The following is a 25,326-nucleotide window of genomic DNA, read 5'->3' as shown; positions in this document are numbered from 1 at the left end:
AACAAAAGGTCGAAGGGGCATTGATGGTGGTGATACTGGCTAAAGGAGGTGCTAATGGTGACATAAGAATAGAAAGAACGAGCAAGTGACAGATGACCCTAGTGGGGGAGGGGTGAGGGGAGGGGACGGTGTGGGGAAAAAATATCGAAATAGGCTAAAAGGTGGGGATAAAACAATGAAAGGAAACAAATTTTAAAAAATAATAGAAATAGCTGGGAAAAATATATATAAAAATTAAAAAATAAATATTGAAAAAAGGGGTGAGGATGGAGGAGGGAGTTCATGATCTGAAGTTGTTGAACTCAATGTTAATTCCGGAAAGCTGTAAAGTGCCTAATCGGAAGATGAGGTGCTATTCCTCCCGTTTGCGTTGAGCTTCACTGGAACATTGCAGCAGGCCAAGGATGGACATGTGGGCATGAGAGCAGGATGGAGTCTTGAAATGACAAGCGACAGGAAGGTCTGAGTCATGCTTGCTGACTGAGGATGTTCCGCAAAGCGGTCACCCAGTCTGCATTTGGTCTCTCCAATGTAGAAGAGACCGCATTGGGAGCAGCAAATGCAGTAGCCAAAATTGAGGGAAGTGCAAATGAAGCACCACGTCACTTGAGAGGAGTATTTGGGCCCTTGGATGGTGAAGAGGGAGGAAGTAAAGGGGCAGGTGTTGCACCTTCTGCAGTTGCAATGGGAAGGTGCTGTGGGGGCGGGGGGCGGGGTTTGAGGTGTAGGGGATGATGGAGAAGTGGACCAGGGTGTACCGGAAGGAATGGTCCCTGCGGAATGCTGGCGGGAGGGGGGGGTGCCTATTGGTGAAGGCAAGATGTGTTTGGTGGTGGCATCGTTGCTGGAGTTGGCAGAAATGGTGGAGGATGATCCTTTGAATGCGGAAGCTGGTGGGGTGAAAAGTGAGGACAAGGGGGACCCTATCAGGGTTCTGGGAGGGAGAGGAAGGAGTGAGGGCAGAGGCGCGGGAGATGGGTCAGACACGGTTGAGGGCCATGTCAACCACAGTGATGGGAAACCTTGGTTAAGGATGAAGGAAGACATGTCAGAAGCACTGTTTTGGAAAGTGGCATCATCGGAACAGATGCGACAGAGTCGAAGGAACTGAGAGAATGGGATGGAGTCCTTACAGGAAGTGGGGTGTGAGGAGCTGTAGTCAAGGTAGCTGTGGGAGTCAGTGGGCTTGTAATGAATATTGGTGGACAGTCTATCACCAGAAATTGATGTCAAGGAAGCGAAGGGAAGTATCAGAGATGGACCATGTGAAAGTGATGGAGGGGTGGAAATTGCAAGCAAAATTAATGAATTTTTCAAGGTCCAGACGAGAACATGAAGTGGCACCGAAACAGTCATTGTTGTACCGGAGAAAGAGTTGTGGGAGGGTGCCTGAGTAGGACTGGAACAAGGGATGTTCCACATACCCCATAAAGAGATGGGTATAACTGGGGCCCATGCGGGTACACATCGCCACACCTTTTATTTGGAGGTTACTGTAACCGCAGAAGGTGCAACACCTGCCCCTTTACTTTCCCCCTCCTCACCGTCCATGGGCCCAATTACTCATTTCAAGTGAAGTAGCGCTTCACTTGCACTTCCCTCAATTTGATCTACTGCATTCTCTGCTCCCAGTGCGGTCTCTACATTGGAGAGACCAAACGCAGACTGGATGACCGCTTTGTGAACACCTTCAGTCTATCCACAATTATGACCCAGACCTTCCTGTCGCTTGCCATTTCAACACACCATCCTGCTCTCATGCCCACATGTCCGTTCTTGGCCTGCTGCATTGTTCCAGTGAAGCTTAACGCAAACAGCACCTCATCTTCCGATTATGCACTTTACAGCCTTCTGGACTTAATATTGAGTTCAACAATTTAGACCATGAACTCTCTCCTCCATCCTCACGCCTTTTTGATCCCCTTTTTTCAATATTTATTTTAAAATTTTTATATATATTTTTTCCCACCTATTTTTATTATTTTTAAAATTTATTTCCTTTCATTGTTTTATCCCCACCTTTTAGCCAATTTCAATCTTTTTTCCCACACCGTCCCCTCCTCCTACCCCACCCCCACTAGGACCATTTGTCACTTGCTCGTTCTGCTTTCTACTCTTAATGTCACCATTAGCACCGCCTTTAGCCAGTATCACTACCATCCCCTCCCCTTCACCGTCGACCTTTTGTTTATGACATCTTTTGCGATCTCTGCTTTGCCTCCACCTATCACCGGCCTACTGAGTTTCATCTGTCCCTCCCCCCTTAAACAGTATATATTCCACCACATGTTTATTTCTCTTTAGTTCTGAAGAAGTCATCTGGACTCAAAACATTATCTCTGTATTTCTCTCCACAGATGCTGTCAGACCTGCTGAGTTTTTCCAGCAATTTTTTGTTTTTGTTGCTGTAGGTCCACATTATAGTTACAAAGTACCTGATCCCGGGCTGCATGTTAATTCGTGAAATTAAACAGAGGAGGGTGTAAACAATTGAAGGAGCACCTTCCATTCCTATTTAAAAGAATGTCTGGTATTTCAACACCACCTTCGACAGCTTTCAGCAATGTCTCTAAAGCTCTTTACATAAAAATGAATCGCTTTGGAGTGTAGCAACTTTCATTTTGCAGGTGAATTAACAACTGTTTTGCACAGTTTGAACGACAATTGCAGCTCAACAACCACCTTCTTAGAACAGAGGGATGAGCAATAATGCTGACACAAAAGTCTACAAAGGGATATAGACAGGTTAAGTGAGTGGGCAAAAAACATGGCAGATGGAATATAATGTGGGAAAATGTGAGGTTATGCACTTTGGCAGGAAGAATAGAGGAGCTGAATATTAATTAAATGGAGAAAGACTGCAGAAAGCTGCAGCACAGATGGATTTGGGGCATAATCTCAGAGTAAGGGGTCACCCATTTAAGGCAAAGATGAGGAGGAATTTCTTCTCTCAGAGGGTGGTGAATCTGTGGAATTCTTTACCGCAGAGGACTGTAGAGGCTGGGTCATTAAGTATATTCAAGGCTGAGATAGACAGACTTTTAATCAGTAAGGGAATCAGAGGTTATGGGGAAAAGGCAGGAAAATGGAGTTGGGGATTATCAGATCAGCCATGATCTCATTGAATGGCAGAACAGACTCGAGCCGAATGGCCTACTTCTGCTCCTACATCTTATGGTCCTATAGGGTCCACACCTGAAAAGAATAAGAAAAAACTCCCATTGATTTATGTACAGCAATTCTAAATGTTATTGTTATGCTTCTTTCCTTGTTTACAGTAATTATTACTTTTGAATGCATTCCTATTTGTACACAATAACTAGATATTGCGTATTTACTTTTGTCTGCCATATATATTCTGTAACAAAATAGGAATAAATGAAGATAAATATTATCCAAAACTAGAGGCCATAAATATCAGGTAGCCAGTAATAAATCCAATAGGGAGTTCAGGAGAAATTCCTTTATCCATAGGTTGGTGAGAATGTGGAAATCACTAACCAGGGTAGTGGCTAAGGAAAAGCTGGATAAGTACGTGAGGGGAGAAAGGAATAGAAGGATATGCTGATGGGGTGAAGTGAAGAGGGGCGGGAGGCTTATGTGTAGCATAAAACCATTGGGCTGAATGGCCTATTTGTGTTGTAAACTCTATTTAATCTTTGGGTACAATTAGGAATGTGCACTTAGTGTTTGGCTGTTTATTCACATAATATATTTGTGTATATTATGCATGTATTTCTGTCTATAGAACCACAGACTGGTTTCCTTCTATTCTGTAGCCATTCGGCCCAGGAAGTTTGTGCTGGCTCTGTGTAAGGGCAATTTTGTATTCAATAAATATATTCTGAATGTGCCTTGTGATTATAGGTTAATGTGACTATTGCAAGGTCTGGGGGTTGGGTGTGGGGTAAGGGTCGGTATCTCAAGGGCATGGATTTAAGGAGATTGACAAAAGAACCAGCGGGGAGAAAGTTTTTCTAAACAGTGAGTTATTGTGATCGGCAATGAACTGGCTGAAAGGGCGGTGGAAGCAGATTGAATAACCACTTCCAAAGGAAAACAATCGCGGATGAATGTGGGAAAGAGCAGGACTCATTGGAAACTGCTCTCGCCACAGACAGACTGGACTGAATGGGATCCTCCTGTGCAAGGTGATTGATGCAGTTTCTGACCCGGAAACAACTCAGGTCCGGAAGGAGAGGAAGAGATACAGAGAGAGAGAGAGAGACACACACACACACACCGACAGCCGGGGAGAGGGAGACCGGAGGGAGAGAGAGAGAGAGAGAGAGAGGGAGATCCGGGGGTAGAGAGAGGCCCGGGGAGAGGGAGGCCGGAGGTAGAGAGGGACCCGGAGGTAGAGCGGGACCCGGGGAGAGGGGGGAGGGAGACCCGGGGGTACAGAGGGACCCGGGGGAGAGGGAGAGACAGACCCGGGGGGAGGGAGGGAGAGACCCGGGGGGGGGGGGGGGAGGGAGGGAGAGACCCGGGGGGGGGGGGGAAGGGAGGGAGAGACCCGGGGGGGGGGGAAGGGAGGGAGAGGCCGGCCCCTGCCCCTGCCCCTGCCCCTGCCCCTGCCCCTGCCCCTGCCCCTGCCCCCGGCGGGATGAGGCCGGCCCCTGCCCCCGGCGGGCTGAGGCCCCCGGTTCCCGCTCGGCTCCGCCGCCTCTCCGGGTTAACCCACTCTGGGCACCAGCAGCTGCGGGACTTCCTGCGGCCGGAGCCCGGGGCCTCCCCCCGGCCCCAGCCCCAGCCCCGGCCCCGGCCCCGGGTCCGCTGCTCCTCCCGCCGCCTCTTCCTCTACCGGCCCGGGGGGAACCGGCTGCTCAGCCTGGAGCACAGGCCGGCCCGGGGGCCCGCTCCAAGCCCGCTCGACAGGAGCTTGCCCCCGGCCGAGCGGCTGCTGGAGGTGCTGGAGCTGGAGAGCCCGGGGCCGGAGAGCCCGGGGCCCCTCACCGCCCTCATCACCCAGCGCGGCCGGGCTGAGTTCTGGAGCTGCCGGGAGGCCGGGGGCTGGCACTTGCTGCAGGCCGCCGAGCTCTGCTCCGATCCCCGGGCTCGGGTACTGTCAGCCGCCTGGGCCGGTCACTCCATCACCTGGTGCGAGGAGAGGCCCCGGGCCGCCGCCGCCGCCGCCCCGCAGCGCTGCATCTGCAGCCGGAGCCTGGGCCCGGGCCCGGGCCCCGGGCACAGCGGCCTTTCCCTGGGGGCTGTCCGCTTCCTCATGCACAACAGCCCGGCCTACAGGCTACTGGCGGCCGGGGAAGCAGTCTACCTGCTGCCTAGCAACAGCCCCAGCGACCGCCCCACCCCTAGCAACGGTCCTGGCCACTGTCCGGAACCCGGTAACTGCCCCAAGCCGAGCCACTGTCCTGGCAGCTCTCCCTTGCCTGGTAAGTGCCCTGGGCCCATGAGTAACGTGGTCAAGTTCATCCTGATCTGGGACCCCCAGGAGGACACCTTGACCATCACCAGCCTGGCTCGAGGACCACTGGGCACCAAGAGACTGCTCCCTGGGGACTCTGATTTCAAGGGGCTGGTTGCAGACACTGCAGGCCTCTTGCCTTCTCTCCCATTACTGGACATCAGGGCAGTCTCCCCCTGTCCAACTGGACTTCTATTGGCCACGGCCAACGGGGAGGTCAGCCTGATCCAAAGTGACGGGACAGTCCGGCTCCTGTGCTGCCTGAACAGCAACCCCCCGGATGAGGACTCGATGATGATGGAGCTCTGCGAGACCACCTTGGTCTGCACGTTGGGCAGGACTCTGCAAGTGTTTAACACCGAGACAGGTAGGATGATGGAGGAGACAACTCTAGAGGTCCAGCCCCTGGCCCTGCTGGCCTGCCGGGAAACCAGCGAGATCCAACTACTTGCAGAGGATGGTGTCTACGGCATTGGGAATCACCCCAGTCACTCCAACACCGCATCGAGGTGGGGGAAAAACCAGTGCCAGGAGATGCTGGAGCAACTGGTCTTGGAGGAAGCCTGCAAGTATTACCAGAAAAGGAGCTTGAGTCGCAGCAGGTTGACAGTGGAGAAGCTGAAAAGTGAGGCAATGTTCCAGGCGCCTCTTGCTCTCTGCTCCATCTTGCAGAACCAACTCCATCTCAGGAAGACTGGCCACTATAACCAGCAGACCTGCAGCAAACTGCACAACATCATGGCTGGGGAAATACAAAGCTACACCAATTTGGAGGAAGCCAAGTCCTTCATTGTAAATGGATCAGAGAGTGAGGTGGCCACTTACATGGAGGAAATAACCGAACAGGAGATTCAGAGGCTGCTCCACTGTCAGCTTGACCGGGAGGCATTGGTCTATTTGAATTCCATTTTCAACACCTTCCCAAGGGAAGCTTGGAAGGCTGTCAAAAGAACACTGCACCTGCACCAGAACAGTGAGGGGTCCCTCTCCGCCAGAGCCACTGCTGATCTGTGGAGGGTGGTACTGAGTCCGGGTCTCCCAACCGACCAGCAGGTCACCAGCAACGGAGTGGTACCAGTCTTCGAGCTGACCTGCGGCTTGCTCTACCGGTTCCAACCCAAATGGCTGCCAAAGTTTGTCGAGCTGACTCAGCAGCATCTGGCTGCTTGTCGGAACTATGGAGGTAGTGAGGGGCCAGAAAATGCCCCTTTGTACAAGAGAGCTCTTTCAGTCATCCCGCCAGCCTGCGTTGGCGGGGCCGGAGACCCCACCGATACGGCTATTGAGCTCCTGCTGTGCAGTAAGAGGCCGAATGCCATAATCCAAGCAGTTCGGATCCTGATTGAGCGGAGGATGTGGCAAAGGGCAGTGGAGGCCGCTTGCAGGTTCTCACAACAAGGGCCGCTGCTTAAGAAGGAGCTCTTTGCTGCCATGATGGCCCAGGTTTCCCGGCACCGAGCCCTGGATCCGTACTTGGAGGAGATTTGGGAACTGTGCCCTGAGGATGCCACGGTCACAGACGTACTTGACATCATCCTGGGATCTGTGCCCTCCTCAAGCTATGAGCCTGGACCATACTCGAGCGACAGTAACCAGCTGACCATCGGGCTCCTGCGGCCACTGCTGGCCAAAGTGTTGACACGGGGTGCAGATCAGCGGAGCGTAGACATGGGTGAGGAGCTAAAGACTCTGGTCTTCCCTCCGCCCACACCACCAAGACAGAAACAAGCAGCCAGTCAACCCAGCCCTCTGAACTCTGAACCTATTGCTGAGGCAAACAAGCCATTGTGAACACTACTGTATAAAGACTGTGAAATACCAAAAGGTTTACACTTTTTGCTGTGAAGTCGAGTTGAAAATTTCCCTGAGGTATTGTTTAATATACTCTTGTTTAAAAATATCAGGGAAGTTTTATAATAATGCTGCACATGATAAAGACAATGCCCAGCTGACGAGTATGAGAACAATTACTTTTATAAACCCCCTGCCCCCATTTTGTCTGAAACATTTGTTACACCTAATACAACAGGGAGCTCAAAGGTGGGCATGTATCCGGAGGTGCTGGGTGGATAGTAGGCGCAGAAGCAATGCTGCCCTGTTTTACTCACCAAAGCACCTTTCTTTTCAAGCAGGTTATTAAGCAGTTTTGCCAATGCCCACCATCGAGATTCTGTTTTAATTATGTGCCATATTATCCTTGCCCTTGTTTTCATTGGGCTAACACCTGGCTCGATTGAGAAACGGGGTTTGGAAAAGATGGTTGAGAAAGAACACCCTTGAGTGTTAAATTCAGAAATGAATAAACAAATGTCTTATTTATCTTAATTGTATTTACTATTCTTTTTTCTCCGTTTAATTATGTTTCTCATGAAGATTTTACTTGTTTTGGGATAGACGAAGGCTGCAGTGTGATGCAGTTGACGTGGCATCTGTGGCTTAAATCGCCCACTACCAGAAAGGAGCACCTCCCTGTGGTAGGGTATGCTCACTACCTGTGACCTTCACGATGTGCATTTGTAGCCGGAGAGATTTCTCAGCTCCATCACATCGTCAGAGCAATCTGCCCCTTGTGTTGTGTGACTAGCTTGAGAGATTGCAAGACATGCCAAGAGACCGAGGTTTTGAAATCCTCGTTTCAGCGCTCCTTACCTACCGTTAATATGACCTGGCTGGTAGGGTATAGGGTCATACACTGTCCAGCTGATTCAAAGCAGTAAGGAGTGATCTTCAGAGGGTTCAGTGATGGTGAAATTTCCTGTTTGCTTTTGTTGTTTCGTTGTCATGAGCGCTATATCTTTACTGCAAGAATAAGTCCACTCGGGTCGTCTTGTGTGAAAATCTTCATTAATCACATCCCACTGTCGGGGACAGACCTGTAACCAAAGTCGTTTAGCCTTACCATACAGTTCTTTGCAGATGCAAATGATTGGGAAAGGGCTGAATCTAGTATTAGCTCACAGTACGGTACAGTTAGACACTGTTCAACGTTCACCATTGCAGTGTTACTGGAACCCTGTCTACCTGAGATGAAATGGGGACCCAGTGCATCTCATTATTTTAACCCACTCAAACTGTCTGGATCGAACAGTGATTCACGCAGTGAATTAACCTTGTCAGAGGAAAATTGGAGAACCAAAATTCTGGCTTTTCCCATCTCCCCAAAGGGTTTCTCATGATGTTCACATCCATGTTACGGAACACCCACTGCTGCCAGTCTCCCCTATCTTCTGGGCCGCTTCCAGTTCTTTGATTATCAGCCTTCAGAATCAAATCTTTGAAATGCTGCTTGTCCTGGTCCAGTTTTATGATCAGCTTTTATCTTTTGGTTTTAAAATAGGAGGGTCAGGTTGGGATAACCAGAATATAAAGAGCTTTGCAATCAACAGGTGTCCCACCGTGACTCAGTTGATAATGGTGATGCTGCTGGATCCTCAGCCGAGTGAAGTTGACTGGACAGCAAGTGGAGTCTAGTTAATCCTGGATTTGGGGGAGAGGCGGGTAGAGATCAGCCAGGATTCCAATTCCAGGACAATGTCAAAGAGCTTTTTCCCACTACCCCTCCCCTTACTAGAATGTGTGGGATAGGAGGAATCCTCTGCACCATACAGGGGAATGGCTTCTGACACTTGCCATCTGAGCAAGAGAAAAACTGAGAGTTACTGAATCGTGATGTGCCCTGTGGTTCTATAGCACAGCAAGAGTCAGAGCCTTTAATGAAAGGGAAGGCCCTGGACTGATTTTTACAATTGCTTTATGCATGTCCAAAGGAGCATAACCCTCACTCCTGTAGCTAAATGGTAATCCAGCATGTCGCTTCCTTTCATGGCCATCAGATGGTTCCTTAAGCAGTTAAGAGAGAAGATTGACATAAGACTGTTCACTTAACACTGTACTAAAGTTAACATGGTTATATGTTCCAGTCATTAAAGCTTATTAAATCCCTGTTGATGCTCTTTTTGCATAATGCATAATTAAAATAAATGTTTGGGACATTCCGATCTTTCCTCAGACTCCAAATAAATTGTAAGCACTGTTGATGCCACCATCAGTGTTGAAATTATTACTTTCTACTTCAGTCAAAACATAGCTTCTTAATGCCTTTTAAAATAATTGTACTGATGTGGCACTCTTTCCACACTGCCCCTATTAAACACTCCCAGGACAGGTACAGCACAGGGTTAGATACAGAATAAAGCTCCCTCTACACTGTCCCTATCAAACACTCCCAGGACAGGAACAGCACAGGGTTAGATACAGAATAAAGCTCCCTTTTCACTGTCCCCATCAAACACTCCCAGACAGGTACAGCACGGGGTTAGATAAGGAGTAAAGCTCCCTCACGGCCCTCGTCGATGTACGTTAATTCCCCTCTGTTTTTATTAACGCACCAGCTATCGGTGGAGTGTGACTGATAACATTTAGTTTCAAATTGTGAACATTATATTCTGTGGACTCATGAGCCTCTGGTACTGGATTGGAATTTTCTCAAAGTAATTTCACATGGTGCTGATTGCAGTCTGTAGAGTGGAAAATTTCACCCACATGAATGTGGATTCAAACCACGTCCACAGAGTTAAAAAGACTTAAATTGACTTGACAGCTTATCTGCATTTACATAATCTAAAGAGCACAGAAACAGGTCTGTACCAGAGTTTTTGCTTACGAACTTCCTCCCACCCTACTTCCATCTAACCCTCCATCAACCGTAACCATATTTCTTTCTACCTCGTGGTTATCCAGTTTACCCATAAATGTATATGTAATATTTGCCTCAACTACTCCTGTGGTAGCGAGTTCCACATTATCACCATTCTCTGAAAGAAGTTATTTCTAAATTCCTTATTTAATTTATTGGTAACTATCATATATTTAGTCGTTTGGTGGCACAGTTCTTGAGTATTGCTGAAAAAAGATATTTTGTATCTTGCACTCATCAGGACAATTGCCAGAATACCAATGTCAGGGGAAGCAACAACTTTATACTGTATGAGAAGAGTGTGCTGATTGGTAGAGGCGTTGCCATGGAGAGCTTCGACAAAATATATTTTTATGTATTTGTGGCTCCTAGTTTTGAATTTCCCTTTTACTTTTCTGCATTTACAGTTTTGAGTGGTGATTCATTTTTTTCCCCAAAGTTAACTCCCCTCAAATTATGTTTCATATCTGATGTTTGAATACTCTCTCAAACAGGTGAAAAGAGGGCATAGAAAATCTGTTTTACTCTAAAGAAGAATTCAAATGGAAAGTTTAACTGCACTCTTTGCCCCATGTTTTTTTTTAAATTCATTCACGGGATGTGGGTGTCACTGGCTAGGCCAGCATTTATTGCCCATCCCTAGTCAACCACATTGCTGTGGGTCTGGAGTCATGTAGGTCAGACCAGGTAAGGACGGCAGATTTCCTTCCCTAAAGGACATTAGTGAAGGACTAAGGCCAAAAAATTAAATGCTCAAGGAAGACCTTGAGCTTTCATTGTTCATAAATCCAGAAAGTGATGCGTGAGGAGGAAGCAGAGCGATGCTGCTTCAGAACAACCTTTATTAAGTGTGCAGTAAGTCACACAAAGTGGCAGCACAAATGTGTTACCTAAAAGGAATAATGCCAAAATCAAAGAAGCACTGTACTGAGACTATTCAAAAAAAGACAATTATTATTGGGCTCTTGATATGAAATTACTAAATTCAAAATTAAGGCCTAAAGAGTAGAGCCCAGTCCACCAATAAAATAAACTCACATCTGTGTAAAATTGGAATGCAACCGTTATGAATTTTTCCAATGGTGCAATACACATTCACTCTTATCACATGTACACTTGTCTCATTTTCTAATACAGCTTTCAACATTTCACTCCCATTGCCTTGGTCCTGTAGTTGGCTGCTGTGTTGCTGCCAAAACACAAAGGCTGCCTCTGAGGTTATTCTCACACAGGGCAGTGGGTGATTAGCCTGTGCAGCTAGTGGCTCTCTGACTGGAGTGATTCTCATTCAACACAGCTGATGAGCAACTTTTACAATGAAAGATGTGGATTAATTTGAGTAAACTAAGCTCTTGGGTTAACTAGGAACAGGGTTTCTGGAGGTTGCTGAGAATGTGGGACTCACTGCCATGGGTGGTTGAAATAAAGAGCATTGACGCATTTAAGGGGACGAGGCAGAAGGGGATGGGAGGTAATATAGTCCGACGAGGTTGGTGTGGAGAACAAACAGACGTAGGTCAGATCGGCCAGACAGCCAGCTTCAGTGCTGTAATTTCTATTAACTGTAGGAATTTCTGGAAAAACCTGATGTTCGACATTTAATTGGCCTTTTTGTCTGGATCATTAATCCAAATCCTATAACATAAACCATAGTGCAACCAGACGCCTAGATTAAATGGATTGGTAAGGAATCTTGGGATACAAGTAGACAAATCATTTAATGTCAGTAAAACAACAAAAATGCTAACAAAACACTGATTTATTTCCAGGGATATAGAATTCAAAAGTAAAACTTGTATAGGAGCCTGGTCAGACCACAGGGTCTAAGAGGACAGTGCACAGCTCTGAGTTCTATACTGTAGAAGGGACATGGAAGGAGTGGAGAAAATACAAAATAGTGATATGAGGATGGGATCCGATTTAATAGACAACAGCTGTAGGGAAAGATTGAACACGGCTTAGGCCAAGGGTCTTTAAAATGGTGAATAGGTTGCACAGGTGGATGTGGAGAGAATATCTTTACTCGGGGGAGAATCTACAATTAGAGACCATGAGTGCATGGTAGGACTTATAAACCCAATAGGTAAAGAAGGAGAACTCAGACAGTGGTTCGAATGTGGAACTTGCCACAGGAAGTGGTTGAGTCAAATACATGATTTCAAAAGGAAACTATAAGAGTACATGAAAGAAAAGGGAATAGAAAGTTATGCTGAAAGGCCGAGGTGAGGTAAGTGGAATGCGAGGGGATTCATCATGTTTTTGAAATTCATCATTCGGGAATATCCCCACAAAATGAACTTTTTCCAGATATAAAATCCAAGAACTTAAGCTGTAGTAAAATGCCAAGCGAAGAGATTCATGTGGAACATAAAGCACAGGCTAATTGGGCTGAATGACCTGTACTCCACGCACCCTTCGTAAAGCCAGGTATCAGCTGTGGTTCAGTGGGTAGTACTCTTACTGCGAAGTCAGGAGGTTGGAGGTTCAAGACCCTCCCCAGAGACTTGAGCACATGACTAGCACTTGGCGTGCTGCACTGTTGGAGGCACTATTTTTGGTTGAGATATTAAACAGGCTCTGTAGACCCTCTGAGGTTGATGTAAAAAAATGCCACAGCACTGCTCAGAAGAAGACCTGGGGGTGGGGGTGGTTCTCCCGGGGGCCATTATTTATCCCTTAACTAAGAACACTAAAAAGCACATTACCTGGTTGTTATCATATTGCTGTTTGTGGAAGCTGTCCGTAAGTTAGCTGCCGCATTTCCGACATCATCTCTCCGTGTAGCCCTTTCTGTAGCTCAAAGTCAAAGGTGTCTTTTTTTATCTCTCTTAAGCATCTTGGAGTGTTTTGAAGGTGGGAGCACCCCTGCCTCTGAGCCAGAACCCCTGAGTTAAAATCCTACTCCAGAACTTGGTGGCCAGGGAGGATGTGTTCATAACACAATCAAACAGGTTGAGCATCAACCTGCCAACCTTCGAACACATGCCAATGGCAGGCAGTAAGAGCTGGAAAGATCGCTGGTCAGCCGTGTGATGGAAAGAAATTGGAGCCACTGCCATCACTATCCATAGCTCCAGACTACAACATACATGTAGAAGTGTATGTTGCCACACCAACTCAGACTCTTGAGGGACCGGTTGGCTGGACGGCTGGTGTGGATCAGATTGGTGCCAACAGCAGCGGGTTTGGCCCCTGTTCCGGCTGGGCTGGATTTGGAAGCTGCCTCCTTCCCCTGCTTGTGATAGCAGTGCTATGGGTTAGAACTGCCTTCATTCAGAGAGCTCGGGAAAATGAAATGCAAATGGTTATTACAACTGAAACTACACTTCAAAAAGTGCCTCACTGGCTACAATCGCAGGTCCCAATTAAACACTGGAAGCGGAAATTGTTCTCTTCCATTTTCATCTCCGATTAACACTCGGGGACCACTCCCAGAATCCAGCTGTCCGGCTGAAGGTCAAGTGGCGATTTCTCCCACTGTGTTTAAAAAATCATATTTACCTCCGCTGTCTCTGCATCCAGGAGGGCTTAGTCTCATCTTGCAAGAAGTCATCAGGGTATTGAAAAAGATCTTTAAAAACCAAGCTCCCCACCCAGCCCCCCTCTTATAAACATTAATTGTAGTGGTGCCAAATTGTGTGTTTCACTTTGTATGGGCTGAAACTGCTCAGGCCTCCATCAATAACTACTTTTTTAAAAAATTCATTCATGGGATGTGGGCTTCTCTGGCTGGGCCAACATTTATTGCCCATCCCTAGTTGTCCTTGAGAAGGTGGTAGTAAGCTCCTTGTTGAACTGCTGCAGTCCATGTGGTGTAGGTACACCCACAGAGCTGTTAGGAAGGAAATTCCAGGAATTTGACCCAGCAACAGTGAAGGAATAACGATATATTTCCAATTCAGGATGGTGAGTGACTTGGAGGGCAATTTCCAGGTGGTGGTGTCCCCATCTATCTGCTGCCCTTGTCCTTCTAGATGGCCTTGGTCATGGGTTTGGAAGATGCTGTCGAAGGAGTCTTGGCAAATTCCTGCAGTGCATCTTGTAGATGGTACACACTGCTGCTACTGTGCGTCAGTGGTGGAGGGAATGAATGTTTGTGGATGTGGTGCCAATCAAGCAGGCTGCTTTGCCCTGGACAATGTCAAGCTTCTTGAGTGTTGTGGAAGCTGCACTCATCCAAGCAAGTGGAGAGTGTTCTGTCACATTGGTGTATGGTTTATGATTAACTCATGACAGTTTGACTTCAGTCCCTCCATCTCTGTTAAATAAAAAGCAAGTTCTGCTCATGCAATGCTTCAAGCCTGTTATATGGCACTATGTTGCTTGTATATACATTACATAGAGTTGTACTCATCCAAACCCCTGTTGCCCATATCTTAACTTACGCTAAGTCCCCCACTCATCAGCCCCAACCCCTGTGCTCGCTGACCGACACTGGCCTCAATTTTAAAATTCTCATCCTTGTTTTCAAATCCCTGAATGGCTTCACCCCTCCTACCTCTATAATCTCCTCCAGCCCTATAATTCTCTGAGATCTGCACATTCCTCCAATTCTAGCCTCTTGCTCATTCCCAATCTTAATCACTCCATCATTGGTGAACATGCCTTCAGATGCCAAGGCCCCAATCTCTGGAATTTCCTTCCTAAATGTTCCATCTTCCTTTCAGACACTCCTCAAAACTTACCTCTTTGACCCAGCTTTTGATCACCAGTCCTGATATCTCCTTATGTGGTTAGGTGTCAAATTTGTTTGATAATGCTCCTGTGAAATGCCTTTGGAATGTTTTCTATGTTCAAGGTGCTATATAAATGCAAGTTGCTGTTGTGTAATCCATAGCGCGACACCTGCCATCTCTATCCCATGATTTTCCTGAGATTCCCGGGAATCTGAGAACTTTGTGGTCTCTAAGTTACAGGGGTATAACAGATTTTCCAGAGTCATTCTACACCCTGCTCCAAGGCTCTATGACCCAATGGAAAAGGCTTCTGTCTTCTGCCCCAGCTGCAATGTTATCAGAAGGATGTGCCTATAAGTCCTGTTGTGCCCATTTCATACATGAGGAAAGATCGAGCTGTTCAGCATATGAAAAACACTGTCTCAGTTGTACAAGGAATGGAGTTAGAAAGAAAGAACTTACACTTTTCTCATAAAGAAAGTACCTGTCATGATCTCAAAGCACTTTATAACCAATGATAGAGTGATTAAAATTGGGATATAGAGGCACCTCGTTCTAAGGTAGGCAAGTGCAGCAGAAAATTGGTGCACAGAAATAATCCACAAACAATGATTAAGTAAATGTCCAGATCATCTGTTTTTAATGGATAAGGGATAAATAGTGACCCTATGACACTGGGATGAGTCCCCTGCTCTTTTTCTAAGTAGTGCATGGGATCTTCTGCATTCACCTGAGAAGGCATGTGGAGCCTCAGCTTAATGCCTTATCCAAAAGAAGGCACATCCAACTGTGCAGCTCTTCCTTGGCTCTGCAATGCACTGTCAGCTGGGGTGGGATTTGAACCCACAGCCTTCTGACTGGGTAATAAGGAGTGTAGCTTTCTCCATTTCCTGTTACAAAGGTACTGACTTGTTTTTGGATGCTGAGTCACAACTTTCCAGAACCAAATGTCCCCTTTACCTTGTGGCCATTCTTCATGTGTGATCATAGACAATGAATGCCAGTGAGATATTCAACTGTGGTGGACATTGTAATTGAGCCTGAGCAGAATCACAGAATTGTTTCAGTGCACAAGGAGGCCATTCGGCCCATTGTATCTGCACTGGCTCTCCGAATGAGCATTATGACTTTGTGCGATTGTCTTGCCTTTTCCCCGTACACTTGCACATTGTTTCTTGGGTGCCTTCTTGAATGCCTCGATTGAATCTGCCTCCGCCATACTTCCAGGCAGTGCACTCCAGACCCCAATCATTCACTGTATGAAAAAGCTTTTTCTCACATCACATTTGCCTCTTTTGCAAATCGCTTTAAATCTGTGCCCACTCATGCTCGATCCTTTTACGGCGGGAACTCTGTGATAATCTGCAGGAGCCCACACACTGTACCTAACAGGGCTCAGTGAATAGCGATCAGGGGTGGGAACCCTGACCCATATTGCCCACCCCATTACCAATGAAAGGGCTGTGACAAAAATATCATTTTCATAATATTTTTCTGGTTTATTGTGAAATAGGTTTATGGGGTAAATATAAGTAGTTCTGTCTGTGTGATTTAATTACATTTGGAGTCAAGTAGACTGCAAGCTTGAAATTATCAAAAAGTTAGGTGTAGAAATGTGCTTGACATGCTAATGAGTAAACATGGATGCTGGTTTAGCATGTAAGGTGTGAAGGGTATTTGCATTATTAGATAAATGTAGGGATTGTTGGATTTCAAAGGGTTGTTAGTCTGTTTACAACTAGCCAGATAAGCAAAGCTAAGGAATATGTTTATTTTTCCCAAAGGTTATTGGCAACATGAAAGTTTTTATATTATGAGAAAGATACAGTTTCAAAGACATATGGAACAATACAATTTACATATTAAAGACAGAAAAACATATATAAAGGAGAATGAAATGCTGTGTGAGAGAAGGCCCTGTAAGACCTACCAGGAGTGTGTGAAATAGCCTTCAAGAAGCCTCCAGCCATTTGTACATAAGTCAGTTATGTAAAGTGACTGAAGTTGGGAAAAAGCTATTTAGAACTCCACTGTCAAGTGGGTACTGTGTTAACTTGCTGGATTTGTTTTAAATCTAAAATCTATTTTGGATTGTTGCCTTAAAGGGGGTGTATAACTGGGAGGCAGGTCAACTAGGAATGTTAGGATTTGTTATAGTAGTAAGTAATTGTAGTCTCATATATGTGCTTGAAACCTTTTATCTTGTTAATAAATATTTTAATTTATTTTTAAAAAATCTCTAAAGGTCTTGGTGGACTCATTACTTCTGAATTCAGTACACACATCTTCACATAATAAATACAAATTGCAAAACCGTTGTGATGGCGGGACCAAGTTTCCCTTGTGGATTTGGTTCACCTGGCACACATCATCGCCATGTCATAACAGGTCCTGAGGTCAATCAAAGCACCTCCGAGCCATCACCTTTGCCTGAGATAAGCTAACTCAGCACCGACAGGTGTTTGAACTTGTTAACCTGTGTGGATTTTTACACTTCCTACTGAATCAGTCAGAAAGCTCAGGTTGGTGCCCTGAGGTGTATTAGAATTAAAATTCCCAGGTTCTTTCCAGACTTTATCAACCCAGGATTCATTTGGCATTTCATTCTCTTCAACAGTAATTGGTTGAGATCCAAACGAGACCCACGTGACTGAGATATCATAATTCTACAGTAAACACAGTACTGGTTAAACCAGCACTCATTAACTTGACTGAGCCTTTTGGAGGGTAAGCAGGAATGTTCTTAAACACTGCTGTATTCATAACTGCTTGTTATTTTGTAGTTCTGGAGTCACGTGTTACTATTTATAGAGGGTTTTGCAACAAGGCAATAAATTTAATTTGAGAAATGTGATGTGGATCTCACACTATTCCAGAAAATGAATCACCACAGAATGTATAGCTGTAGGAGGGTCGAATTTTAGAGCTCAGAAGGGGACCATTCAGTCCATCGTGTCTGCTTCATTCATTTATTTTGGAATATGAAGACCGGAAGCTGTAGGGACATGCACGTAATACTGGCCCTGGCATTGTGGGATCAAGCCAAAGCAATAGTCACCAGCTGCGAAACAACACAGTTTCACATATAATGTGGCCTCAAGATATTCACCCCGTGGACGAAGCAATAATGGGGTCCCAGTGTACAAGCTTTTCTTTCTACCCTGTTGCTTCCTATACTTCTGCTTTTAAACATAAAGTCCCAGTTTTCTACTTGAGTTGCTCCATGCCACTACCTAATAATAAAAACAAAAAAAAAAACTGCGGATGCTGGAAATCAAAAACAAAAACAGAATTACCTGGAAAAACTCAGCAGGTCTGGCAGCATCGGCAGAGAAGAAAAGAGTTGACGTTTCGAGTCCTCATGACCCTTCGACAGAACTTGAGTTCGAGTCCCATGCCACTACCTGGTGGTCTGAGGCTGCAACTAGATGTAGGCGCAAACAGTTTTTAACTGGGAACCTGCACAGTCTTACAGGATTGTGACAGTATAAACGGTGACTATGAACATCATAACAGTCAATGGGTAGGGGCTGAAGCTGGGAGGAATTTACAGCAGGAGTCACGGCCAAACATTGAATTTTGCAAGAAACAACAAAGCAAACAAAGTCTGTTGACAGAGCCTCTACAAACTGCCACAACAGAGATAGAGAGGCAGAGTGGTTTAGGGGGAGAATTCTGGAGCTAGGGCCCAGGCAACTAGAGTGATTAAAATCAGGATATAGGGGCACCTCAGGGTGGAACACACTGTAAGGAGACAAGTCAAATATTATTGCACTTTCTGTAATTTTCTAGTTGAAATGCTATGTAATGAACTTTTACAAATTTTATGGATAAAGAATATTTTTGGGGAAAAAAAGTTGGGAATGTTCATGTATTAAATGATTGCCAGAGACTTTACAGGGTTATGAGTTACAGAAAAGGTTATAGAGATAGAGAGGGTCAAGGCCAATGGGGGATTTGAAAACAATAATGAGAATTTTAAAATTGAGACAATGGGGAAAACCCTTATCACTGCAGGCATTGCACACAATCACATGCATAGCAGGTCAGTTCAGCATCAGGGGACACCGAAAGCCCCATCTACTTAAGTAGGGGAAGAGGTGTCAAACTCATCAATTTTAGTAATATATCAGTGAAGATACTGCCTAGATTCAAACAAAAATGTCTCTTTTATATGGTGGACAGACTGAAATATATCCTCGATTTTGAACATCCGACCTCCCAGATTGACAGTCAAATCCAAACCACCCCTAAAACCGCACATGTTTAGAAATGTTGTGTCAGACTGCCCAAAGTCTGTAATGAGGGAGTCACAGCAAGAAAGAACACATTTACATTAAATGTAGTGTGTTTCACAATGTCACAACACCCTGCAGTGAGATAAAAGCAAAATACTGCGGATGCTGGAAATCTAGAACAAAAACAAAAATACCTGGAAAAACTCAGCAGGTCTGACAGCATCTGCGGTGAGGGATACAGTTGACGTTTCGAGTCCGTATGACCCTTCATCAGAACTAAGACATATAGAAATGAGATGAAATATAAGCTGGTGGAAGGGGGTAGGACAGAGAGCTTGATAGGGGGCCAGTGATAGGTGGAGGAGTGAGGTTTACAATCCAGATGGAAACAGAAACAGAAAATGCTGGAGGTACTCAGCAGGTTAATGTTTCAGGTCTGTGACCTTTCATTAGGAAGGTTAGAAATGTTTTGAGCAAGTGACAAAGGGGAGGGGGAAGAAGAACAAAAGGGAAGGTCTGTGATGGGGTGGAAAACAGGAGAGATTAAAATAAAAACAGGGTTTCATGACACAAAAGCCAAAGGAAGTCTTAAGGGTTAAAGAAACAAAAGGTGTGTCTAGACGAGATAGTGAATGGCTGTATAGCAGCCATCCAAATACAAAGTAGACGAAAGTTGTCTACTGAGATAAAAACAAAAAAACTGCGGATGCTGGAAATCCAAAACAAAAACAAAAACAGAATTACCTGGAAAAACTCAGCAGGTCTGGCAGCATTGGCAGAGAAGAAAAGAGTTAACGTTTCGAGTCCTCATGACCCTTCGACAGAACTTGAGTTCGAGTCCAAGAAAGAGTTGAAATGTAAGCTGGTTTAAGGTGTGTGTGTGGGCGGCGGAGAGAGAGAGAGAGAGAGATGGGGGGGGTGTGGTTGTAGGGACAAACAAGCAGTGATAGAAGCAGATCATCAAAAGATGTCAACAACAATAGTACAAAAGAACACATAGGTGTTAAAGTTACTGTCGTTGACAGGGCCCTCAACCGTGTCCGGCCCATCTCCCGCGCATCCACCCTCACGCCTTCTCCTCCCTCCCAGAAACATGATAGGGTCCCCCTTGTCCTCACTTATCACCCCACCAGCCTCCGCATTCAAAGGATCATCCTCCGCCATTTCCGCCAACTCCAGCATGATGCCACCACCAAACACATCTTCCCTTCACCCCCCCTTTCAGCATTCCGTAGGAATCGCTCCCTCCGGGACACCCTGGTCCACTCCTCCATCACCCCCTACTCCTCAACCCCCTCCTATGGCACCACCCCATGCCCACGCAAAAGATGCAACACCTGCCTCTTCACTTCCTCTCTCCTCACCGTCCAAGGACCCAAACACTCCTTTCAAGTGAAGCAGCATTTCACTTGCATTTCCCCCAACTTAGTCTACTGCATTCGTTGCTCCCAATGTGGTCTCCTCTACATTGGAGAGACCAAACGTAAACTGGGCGACCGCTTTGCAGAACACCTGCTGTCTGTCCGCAAGAATGACCCAAACCTCCCTGTCGCTTGCCATTTTAACACTCCACCCTGCTCTCTTGCCCACATGTCTGTCCTTGGCTTGCTGCATTGTTCCAGTGAAGCCCAACGCAAACTGGAGGAACAACACCTCATCTTCCGACTAGGCACTTTACAGCCTTCCGGACTGAATATTGAATTCAACAACTTTAGGTCGTGAGCTCCCTCCCCCATCCCCACCCCCTTTCTGTTTCCCCCTTCCTTTTTTTTCCAATAAATTATAAAGATTTTCCTTTTCCCACCTATTTCCATTATTTTTTAAAAAAAACAGCCCCACTAGAGCTATACCTTGAGTGCCCTACCATCCATTCTTAATTAGCACATTCGTTTAGATAATATCACCAACTTTAACTTTAAGACCTATGTGTTCTTTTGTACTATTGTTGTTGACATCTTTTGATGATCTGCTTCCATCACTGCTTGTTTGTCCCTACAACCACACCCCACCCCCTCCACCTCTCTCTCTATCTCTCTCTCTCTCCGCCCCCCACACACACACCTTAAACCAGCTTATATTTCAACTCTTTCTTGGACTTGAACTCAAGTTCTGTCGAAGGGTCATGAGGACTCGAAACGTCAACTCTTTTCTTCTCCGCCGATGCTGCCAGACCTGCTGAGTTTTTCCAGGTAATTCTGTTTTTGTTTTTGTTAAAGTTGTCTACTGCCTGTTTTGCAACTGTCTCAGTTACTTTCGGCAATTTAACCACATTGTTGTGGGCACAAATTTGCAACAAACAATTCCATATAATTGGACACTAATTGGAGTCTCATTTAGACCACAAGGCTGACATGAATGGGAAATAAGTGTCAAGGTAAAAGTCTTTGCTTGTCACTGGATGTAGCAACACCAACACAAAATGAACTTGGTAACCTTAAACTAGCTTCACAGCACAGAACAACCCAGAGTTTCTCACTAATTGGATGATGTTATTGAGAAACTGTAAGAGGGACTCATGGAGGAAAGGAATCACAGTGATGTATTTAGCTTGAGGTTGAAAAACATTGATCCTGTGACACACCAGATCCAGGGAGTGTTTGATTTTAGTTTTCTCCAGTGGTGACATTTTATGAATATACCAACTTAGGAATTAGGAGCAGGAGTAGGCCATTCGGTCCCTCGAACCTCTCCTCTACCAGCCATAAGATCATGGTTGATCTGATTGTGGCCTCAACTCCACATTCTGTCTAACATTGGACACCCTTGTTAGCCAAGAATCTATCTACCTCTTGCCTTAAAAATATTCATTGACCCTGCCTTCACCGCTCTCTGGGGAAGTGGGTTCCAAAGATTCACAACCCTCTGAGAGAAACAAATTTCTCCTCATCTCCGTCTTAAATAGGAGACCCCTTATTTTTAAAGCTGTGTCCCCTAGTTCTAGTCTCTCCCACAAGAGGAAACGTCCTTTCAGCATCCACCCTGTCAAATCCCCTCAGGATCTTCCATGTTTCAGTAAGATCATCTCTCAGTCTTCTAAACTCCAATGGATACAGGCCCAGCCTGTCCAACCTTTCCTCATAAGAAAACCCCTTCATCCCAGGTATCAGTTTAGTGAATCTTCTCGGAACTGCTTCTAATGCATTTATATCCTTTCTTAAGTAAGGAGACCCAAACTGTATATAGTACTCTAGATGTGGTCTCACCAACACCCTATACAACTGTAACAAAACATCCCTACTTTTATATTTCATTTGTTTTGCAATAAACACTAATGTTCCATTTGCCTTCCTAATCACTTGCTGTACCTGCATAATAACTTTTTGTGATTCATGTACCAGGACACCCAGATCACTCTATACGGTAGGGTTCTGGAATTTCTCTCTATTTAAGTAATATATTGCTTTTCTATTCTCCCAGCCAAAGTGGACAAGTTCATATTTTCCACATTATACTCCATCTGCTAAATTTTTGCCCACTCACTTCATTTAGCTATGTCCTATTCATGTCCCTTTGTAGACTCCTTATGTCCTCTTCACAGTTTACTCTCCTACCTATCTTTGTGTCATCAGCAAATTTAGCAACTATACATTCGGGTCTCCTCATCCAAGTCATTGATAAACATTGTTAATTGTTGATGGCCCAGCACTGATCCCTGTGACACTCCAGTTGTTACATCTTGCCAACCAGAAAAAGTCCCATTTGTCCCTGCTCCCTGCTTTCTGTTAGCTACCCGTCCTCTTAGTTACTCATTAGTTATCCATGCTAATATGTTATCCCCTTACATCATGAGCCCTTATTTTTTGTAGTAGCATTTGATGTGGTACTTTATCAAACGCCTTCTGGAAATCCAAGTACAGCACATCTGCAGGTTCCCCTTTATCCACATTGCTTTTTTACTTCCTCAAAGAACTCTAATAAATTAGTCAAACACAATTTCCCTTTCACAAAACCATGTTGACTCTGCTTAATTTCACTGAGATTTTCTAAATGCCCTGCTATAACCTCCTTAATAATAGATTCCTCAAGATTTCCCAATGACAGATGTTAAGCTAACTGGCATGTAGGTTCCTGCTTTCTGTTTCCCTCCGTTCTTTAATAGAGGAGTCACATTTGTCATTTTCCAATCTGCTGGGACCTTTCCAGAATCTAGGGAATTTTGGAAAATTAAAGCCAATGCATCTACTACCTCAGCAGCTACTTCTTTTAAGACCCTAGGATGAAGCCCATCAAGACCTGGGGACTTGTCAGCTTTTAGTTCTAATAATTTTCTCAGTACTCCTTTCCTAGTGATTGTAATTGTTTTAAGTTCCTCCCTCCCTTTCACGTCTTGATTCACAATTATTTCTGGGATGTCATTTCTATCCTAAACAGTGAAGACTGTTAAGCTCCAATAGTTGTTTAGAAATGAAGACCAAAACCAAGGCAGACTCCTTCAGACAGAGTTTTATTGTTTGTCATATCCCTTTTATACAACCAAATGGGTACTTAGTTAAACAACCTAATAATTAGCAATTGAACTTCTTTAACTGTTTCCTTTCCTAACAACAGATGCAAAATATCCATTCAATTCATCTGCCATTTCCTTATTTTCCATTATTAATTTCTCATTCTCACTCTCTAGAGGACCAACATTCACTTTAGTTACTTTTTTCTTTTTTAAATACCTGTAGAAACTCTTAGTATCTGTTTTTATATTTCTAGCTGGCCTTCTCTCATACTCTAATTTCTCCCTTCTTTTTTAATCCTTTAGTTATTCTTTGCTATTCTTTACATTCTGTCCAATCTTCTGACCTACCACTCACCTTTGCAGAATTATATGTTTCTTCTTTGAATTTGATACTATCTTTAACTTCTTTAATTAGCCACCGGTGGTGTGTTCTTCCCTTAGTCTTTCTTTCTCACTAGAATAAAACTTCTCTGAGTATTCTGAAATATCCTCCTTAAATGTCTGCTGCTGCATCTCTACTAACATATCCCTTAACCTAATTTCCAAGTTTACTTTAGCCAGCTTTGCCTTCTTGCCCTCATAACTGCCTATTCTAAGTTTAAAACGCAAATTTTAGACCCACTCCTCTCTCCCTCAAACTGAATGTAAAATTCAATCATATTATGATCACTGCTACCTTTTCCATTTTCCCTATTTTAAATATCTTGTACACCATTGTATGGTCAGGGAGAGTTTAACAGGGAGTCGGTACCTGCATACAGAAGTAGAAAAGAGGAATAAGGTGCATAAATTGAGAGCGTTAGACATTACTAGAGAAGGGAGTAGAGCCATATTAGATAGGAGCAGACTAAGAAGGATTATGAGGAATGCAAGGACAGTTTTACAATGTATGTAAGTAAATGCATGAAGTGTAGAGAATAAGGTTGGTGAGCCACAAGCAGAAACAGCAATGTGGGAATATGATGTAGTGGCAATAACATAAATGTGACTTAAAAATGGTGAGCACTGGGCGTTTAATATGCAAGGATATAGTGTATTCAGAAAAGGTGCAGGAGAAAAGGGCAATGGGAGATTCAGGAAGACATTGTAGTGTTGAAAAGAAAGGATGTCATAGACTCTGCATTTACAGCACAGAAGGAGGCCATTCAGCCTATCGTGTCCATGTCGGTCAACAAAGTTCTGACTACACTAATCCCATTTTTCAGCGCTTGGCCCATAGCCCTGTAGGCTATGGCAATTCAAGCGAATATCTAAATACTTTTTAAATGTTATAAGAGTTTCAGACTCAACTGCCCTTTCAGGTAATGAGTTCCAGACTCCCACTATGTACTGGGTGAAAAAATTTCTCCTCAACTCCCCTCTTAGCCTTCTACCTCATACCTTAAATCTATGTCCCCTGGTTATTGACCCCTCTACTAATGGAAAAAGTGCCTTCCTGTCCACCCTATCTTATACACCTCTATCAGGTCCCCTCTCAATCTTTGCTGTTCCAATGAAAACAACCCCAGCCTATCTAATTTTTCATCATAGCTCAGACCCTCCAGCCCATGCAGCATCCTGGTAAATCCGCTCCGCACCCTCTCCAGTGCAATCACATCCTTCCTATATTGTGGTGACCAGAACTGTCCGCAGTACTCGAGTTGTCTTCTAACCAGCGTTTTACACAGTTCCAACATAACCTCCCTGCTTTTGTATTCTACGCCTCAGCTAGTAAAGGCAAGTATCCCATTTGCCTTCTTAACCACCTTATATACCTGCCCTGCTACCTTCAGGGATCTATGGATGTGCACACCAAGGTCCCTCTGATCTTCAGTACTTTCCAGGTCCTAGCATTCATAGTGTAA

At 45.0% G+C, this 25,326-nt stretch overlaps 2 protein-coding genes across 6 annotated transcripts in view; one reads left to right on the top strand and one right to left on the bottom strand.

Annotated features, from left to right (window-relative positions):
- Positions 1-4,595: 4,595 nt before the first annotated feature.
- Positions 4,596-9,468, top strand: LOC121289617 (Hermansky-Pudlak syndrome 6 protein). The gene has a single exon (XM_041209240.1). It carries the CDS (start codon positions 4,607-4,609, stop codon positions 7,214-7,216), a length of 2,610 nt encoding a protein of 869 aa, XP_041065174.1. The 5' UTR covers positions 4,596-4,606; the 3' UTR covers positions 7,217-9,468.
- prom2 (prominin 2) overlaps positions 9,166-25,326 on the bottom strand; it is a 132,627-nt gene continuing 116,466 nt past the window's right edge. For all 5 annotated transcript variants that reach the window (XM_041209241.1, XM_041209243.1, XM_041209247.1 and 2 more), the window contains one exon: positions 9,166-9,265. In XM_041209241.1, coding sequence (XP_041065175.1) covers positions 9,166-9,265 — 100 coding nt within the window. The remainder of the gene's footprint in view (positions 9,266-25,326) is intronic.

The sequence above is a fragment of the Carcharodon carcharias genome, chromosome 17 (genome assembly GCF_017639515.1).
Source record: "Carcharodon carcharias isolate sCarCar2 chromosome 17, sCarCar2.pri, whole genome shotgun sequence".
Taxonomy (NCBI): domain Eukaryota; kingdom Metazoa; phylum Chordata; class Chondrichthyes; order Lamniformes; family Lamnidae; genus Carcharodon; species Carcharodon carcharias.
The sequence above is the reverse complement of the archived record's forward strand: the minus strand, read 5'-3'. Positions and strand labels throughout refer to the sequence as shown.